Source organism: Oncorhynchus clarkii, chromosome 25 (genome assembly GCF_045791955.1).
Source record: "Oncorhynchus clarkii lewisi isolate Uvic-CL-2024 chromosome 25, UVic_Ocla_1.0, whole genome shotgun sequence".
Taxonomy (NCBI): domain Eukaryota; kingdom Metazoa; phylum Chordata; class Actinopteri; order Salmoniformes; family Salmonidae; genus Oncorhynchus; species Oncorhynchus clarkii.
In genome coordinates, this window is record NC_092171.1 from 40,154,748 (window position 1) to 40,160,949 (window position 6,202).

Sequence of the window (6,202 nt, forward strand, 5' to 3'; positions counted from 1 at the left end):
TGCAGCCGCTGACATCAGGATTAAAACACACACACACACACACACACACACACACACACACACACACACACACACACACACACACACACACACACACACACACACACACACACACACACACACACACACACACACACACACACACACACACACACACACACACACACACACACACACACACACACACACACACACACACACACAGTCCTGTTTGTCCTCTGCAGAGTAGAACAGTCTTTACAGTGGGTATATTAAGACAGTTTAAATTAATTAATTGTTTAAGGCCTCACATTCAGAGAACCTATTACGACTGGTGAGTTTTGGCAGGCATTGTGTGTGTGTGTTGGCACCCCTGGGAATTGGCCGACGTCATTCACAAAGACTACAATTAGCCATCAGTTAGTGAAGATTAAGTCTGTGAGTAACAATGCAAATCAACAGATGGACAGGAGATGCCATTCACAAAACCAATCAATTAGCAACCAACCAATCAGTTAGCAAATCAATTAGGAGTTATCTATGTGCGTAACAATGGAAATCACCACGGTGACACATGCAGTGATTAATCAGTTAGTGACGATTAGTGATGATTAGATACGTGGGTGACAATAAGGAATCAATGATGAAGGCTATTATACATATATATATATATATATATATATCATATCTCTGACCCCTGACCTCTACCGTTCCTGTTCAGTCTGTCACCACAACAGCAGATGTCAACAATACTGACGTGTGTGTCAATCAGACAGCAGTACATGTTTACATTTTAGTCGTTAAGCAGGCGCTCTTCTCCAGAGCAACTTATAGGAGCAATTAGGGCTAAGTGCTTTGCTCAAGGGCACATCGATCGATGTTTATTAACCTTGTCGGCTCGGGGATTCGAACCAGCAACCTTTACACACAGACACTCTTAACCCGCAAGTGGACCGTCTGTATGTGTGTGTGGGCGCGGGCGTGTGCGTGTGTAAATCAGAAAGCAGTAGACAGATCTCTGTCATAATATACTTTATTCAACTCATCATTAAGCCTTCTCCTCAGTCTGTACATCAGTCTGTACATCAGTCACTCTCTCTCTCTCTCTCTCTCTCTTACTCTTTTTCACCTAACACTCTGCCCCTTCTCTCTCTCTCTTACTCTTTTCACCTAACACTCTGCCCCTTCTCTCTCTCTCTTACTCTTTTCACCTCACACTCTGCCCATTCTCTCTCTCTCTTACTCTTTTCACCTCACACTCTGCCCCTTCTCTCTCTCTCTTACTCTTTTCACCTCACACTCTGCCCCTTCTCTCTCTCTCTTACTCTTTTCACCTCACACTCTGCCCCTTCTCTCTCTCTCTCGCTTACTCTTTTTCACCTAACACTGCCCCTTCTCTCTCTCTCTTACTCTTTTCACCTCACACTCTGCCCTTCTCTCTCTCTCTCTCTCTTACTCTTTTTCACCTCACACTCTGCCCCTTCTCTCTCTCTCTCTCTCTTACTATTTTTCACCTCACACTCTGCCCCTTCTCTCTCTCCATCTTTTACATGACCCTGTCCTTGTATCTATCCTTCCCCCATAACCACTCCACCTCTAATCTCTGTCTATCGTTCATCTGACTTCATCCTTATAGATATGTCACATCTTTCATCTAAACACAATCTGTACACACTTTAACCTCTAACCTCTAAGCCCTAAACCCATATCTAGCACCAGGAATAATCCAGATAACCTATATAAAAATGGGACTCCATTGTCTTCACAGTTCTCAAATAAAATACACTTGAAAACTCATAGAACACAAAATCAACTGTTATAAAAATGTACAAAGGTAAAATAAAAAATAAACGAGACAGAAGATACTTTATAATGAGATGAGGGAAGTGAAGCACATACTGCATTTCCAAAAAAAGTCTCAATCAAATTATGTCTAATGTCAAAAAAACTAAATAAGATGATTTAATTAAGGAAATATTTATATTTTTTCTTAATTTCATTGTTTTACTTTTTGATTTGTGTGTTTTGTTGTAAATTGTTAGATATTACTGCACTGTCGGAGCTACAGTAGGAAAAACAAGCATTTCACTACAGCCGCAATAACATCTGCTAAATATGTTGATTTGTTTTAAAGACTATTTAAGTATCAAATCATATAAATATAGGGTAACTTTAGCAGAATGCATTCCACCAATCACAATCATGATTCCAAACAATAAGCCAATCACAATCAAAAGAGACATTCTCAGACATGCCCACTGCAGCAGTTGCTTCACTGGGAGGGACAGTTTGTCTTTGATAACTGAAACCTCAAAATACATTTTTTTTTAATATATATATATATATATATATATATATATATATATATTTTAATAATATAATACAATGTTGCTTTCTTAATCTCAAAATGGCTACTGCTGCATACTAAAACTAGATACAAGACTGAAACAACAGGTCAGAGAAAAAAACCAACGTTCATGTTACCCAATAATCTATTAACAGAGACAATCATCTTGTACCAGTGGAGGCTGGTGGAAGGAGCGAGAGGAGGACGGACTCATTGTTATACCGGGAATGAAATAAATCGAATGGTATCAAACAGATGTTTAACTCCACTCCACTAATTCCATTCCAGCCGTTACAACGAGCCCATCCTCCTATTGCTGTGCTCACCAGCCTCCACTGTCCTGTACAATAGCCAGTCTGGTGGCTGGTAGGTTTTTTTTTTTCAACAGTGTTCGACTTCCAACAATTTCCCCCGGGTGCAGGATACATAAAGTCTCCTAAATCCTGGACTGAAGCCTCTGTCCTGGGTATATGAGTAGGACAGCGACTCACCAGTCTGGTGCTCTAGCCGACCCACAAGACGGTGTGTGTCTCCATAGACCTGCTCTGCTGCCAATCAAGGCTGCCATTGGTGGCCTCGGCACGTCCGTCAGTGAGCTTGATCAATCCAAAAGTCTTGCAGGAATCGCATGTCACGGCCAACCCATCGCCCTCCATTGATTCGCCCTCCCCTTCCCGCTCCGAGATGGCAGTCATGGGGCTGCTGGGTAGTCGGCTGCGGGCAGCGAAACGCCGGCTGGCTGAGCAAGGGGGAGTGCGGGAGCGGGGGGGTCTCCACCCCCAAAGAGAGGGGGAGGGGGAGGGGTACGTGGGGGATGACAGGGAGGAGAGAGGGAGCGTGCCCTCAGTGAGTGCCCACTCTGCCCTCCTCCTGTGTCTGTGTGTGGACTGGGACTGGGGTAGGTGTAGCGTCATTAGCTGGACAGTGTGTGTTTGTGCAAAGGGCTGAGGGGTGTGAGTGTGTGACTCCACTCCAAGCTGCAGGTGTATGTCTGACAGGGGGTGGCTCTGTGAGCTCTGGCTTGGTGAGCTCCGTGAGCTCTGACTCTGTGAGCTCTGTGAGTGCTGGCTCTGTGAGCTCTGGCTCTGTGAGCTCTGGCTTGGTGAGCTCTGTGAGCTTTGACTCTGTGAGCTCTGTGAATGCTGGCTCTGTGAGCACAGGCTCTGTGAGCTCTGGCTCTGTGAGCTCTGGCTTGGTGAGCTCAATGAGCTCAGACTCTGTGAGCTCTGTGAGCTTTGACTCTGTGAGCTCTGGCTCCGTGAGCTCTGACTCCGTGAGCTCTGGCTATGTGGTGTCGCCATCATGTGTTTGGGGGCAGTACTGCGGAGTCTCTCGGCTGCAGACATGCGAGCTACAGGGTCGCAGCGACTTCCCTTCCTCAGGAGCAGAGCCTTGAAGCTGTCACTGCTGCTGCTGACCCCTAACCTATGACCTCTCACCTTACTGGATCCTAACACCTCAAGAGGTTGCAGAAGGGTGGGGCTAGGGCTTGGAGGGGTCACTGGAGGAGTGGAGGAGAAAGAAGAGGAGGAGGAGAGGGGAAAGACACGGCATCGGTCTTCCTCAGAGTTCCTGCGCCCAAGAACTTTCCTCTTAGACCTGAGAGAGAGAGAGAGAGAGAGAGAGAGAGAGAGAGAGAGAGAGAGAGAGAGAGAGAGAGAAACATTAAATGACTGATTATAGTCCCACTACCAACGAACCAGTGAACCACCGAACCAGTGAACCACCGAACCAGTGAACCATCAAACCATGCTAATGACAGGATGCATTTGACACCTTATGCATGTAGTACAATAGAAGGTTCTATACCTATTAATACACTAGAATGTTCTATACCTATTAATACACTGGAAGGTTCGATACCTATTAATACACTAGAATGTTCTATACCTATTAATACACTAGATTGTTCTATACCTATTAGTACACTAGAACATTCTATACCTATTAGTACACTAGAACATTCTATACCTATTAGTACACTAGAATGTTCTATACCTATTAATACACTAGAAGGTTCTATACCTATTAATACACTGGAATGTTCGATACCTATTAATAGACAAGAAGGTTCTATACCTATTAATACACTAGAAGGTTCTATACCTATTAATACACGAACATTCTATACCTATTAATACACTAGAATGTTCTATACCTATTAATACACAAACATTCTATACCTATTAATACACTAGAATGTTCTATACCTATTAATAGACAAACATTCTATACCTATTAATACACTAGAATGTTCTATACCTATTAATACACGAACATTCTATACCTATTAATACACTAGAATGTTCTATACCTATTAATACACTAGAATGTTCTATACCTATTAATACACTAGAACATTCTATACCTATTAGTACTCTAGAACATTCTATACCTATTAATACAATGATCTTGATTTATAGGAGTGGAAGAAAAAAGCCTTGTTTATTGATAAGCAAACCTAATCGGGCGCTAAATGATGAGCTCAATAAGAGATATTTGCCTCAGAAGCCTCCCATACGGCTGCGCACATTTGTCCCAGCGTCGTCTGGGTTTGGCCGGGGGTAGGCCGTTATTGTAAATAAGAATTTGTTCTTAACTTACTTGCCTAGTTAAATAAAGGTTAAATAAAATAATATATAGTAATAATTAACAAGTCTAAACGTGCAAGATAAAATCTCAATTTCAGCTACATTTTAAATGTGATACTGACTCGCAAGCAATTTCAGCGTTGTCTCAATTAAGATTTTGGCATTTGACTCCGACGATCCACATGTGACATTGCATGCGCAGTGGCACTGCACCGAAGCACTGAACCAGTGAACCACCGAACCAGTGAATCACTGAAATCAACAGAGACAAACACTAAACCCACTATAACGTGTCACAGGGTAATGGTTTACAGAGGGACTAGTTATAACAACATGTTTCACTACAGAGGGACTAGTTATGACATCATGTTTCACCAAAGAGGGACTAGTTATAACATCATGTTTCACCACAGAGGGACTAGTTATAACATCATGTTTCACTACAGAGAGACTAGTTATAACAACATGTTTCACTACAGAGAGACTAGTTATAACATCATGTTTCACCACAGAGGGACTAGTTATATCATCATGTTTCACTACAGAGAGACTAGTTATAACACCATGTTTCACTAAAGAGGGACTAGTTATATCATCATGTTTCACTACAGAGGGACTAGTTATAACATCATGTTTCACTACAAAGGGACTAGTTATAACACCATGTTTCACTACAGATACAGAGGGACTAGTTATAACATCATGTTTCACTACAGAGGGACTAGTTATAACATCATGTTTCACCACAGAGGGACTAGTTATAACATCATGTTTCACTACAGATACAGAGGGACTAGTTATAACATCATGTTTTACTACAGAGGGACTAGTTATATCATCATGTTTCACTACAGAGGGACTAGTTATAACATAATGTTTCACTACAGATACAGAGGGACTAGTTATATCATCATGTTTTACTACAGAGGGACTAGTTATACCATGTCTCACCACAGAGGGACTAGTTATAACATCATGTTTCACTACAGAGGGACTAGTTATATCATCATGTTTCACTACAAAGGGACTAGTTATAACATGTTTCACCACAGAGGGACTAGTTATAACATCATGTTTCACCACAGAGGGGCTAGTTATATCATCATGTTTCACCACAGATGGACTAGTTATAACATCATGTTTCACCACAGAGGGACTAGTTATATCATCATGTTTCACCACAGAGGGACTAGTTATAACATCATGTTTCACTACAGAGGGACTAGTTATAACATCATGTTTCACCACAGAGGGACTAGTTATAACATCATGTTTCACCACAGAG

The 6,202-nt window shown here is 42.0% G+C and overlaps 1 protein-coding gene across 4 annotated transcripts in view; it reads right to left on the reverse strand.

Annotated features, from left to right (window-relative positions):
• Positions 1-2,332: 2,332 nt before the first annotated feature.
• The window catches only part of LOC139383927 (actin remodeling regulator NHS-like), a 51,970-nt gene continuing 48,100 nt past the window's right edge, over positions 2,333-6,202 (reverse strand). For 3 of the 4 annotated variants that reach the window (XM_071128540.1, XM_071128539.1, XM_071128542.1), the window contains one exon: positions 2,333-3,925. In XM_071128540.1, coding sequence (XP_070984641.1) covers positions 2,830-3,925 — 1,096 coding nt within the window. In that variant the 3' untranslated portion in view covers positions 2,333-2,829. The remainder of the gene's footprint in view (positions 3,926-6,202) is intronic. The other variant, XM_071128541.1, reaches the window with a different exon arrangement.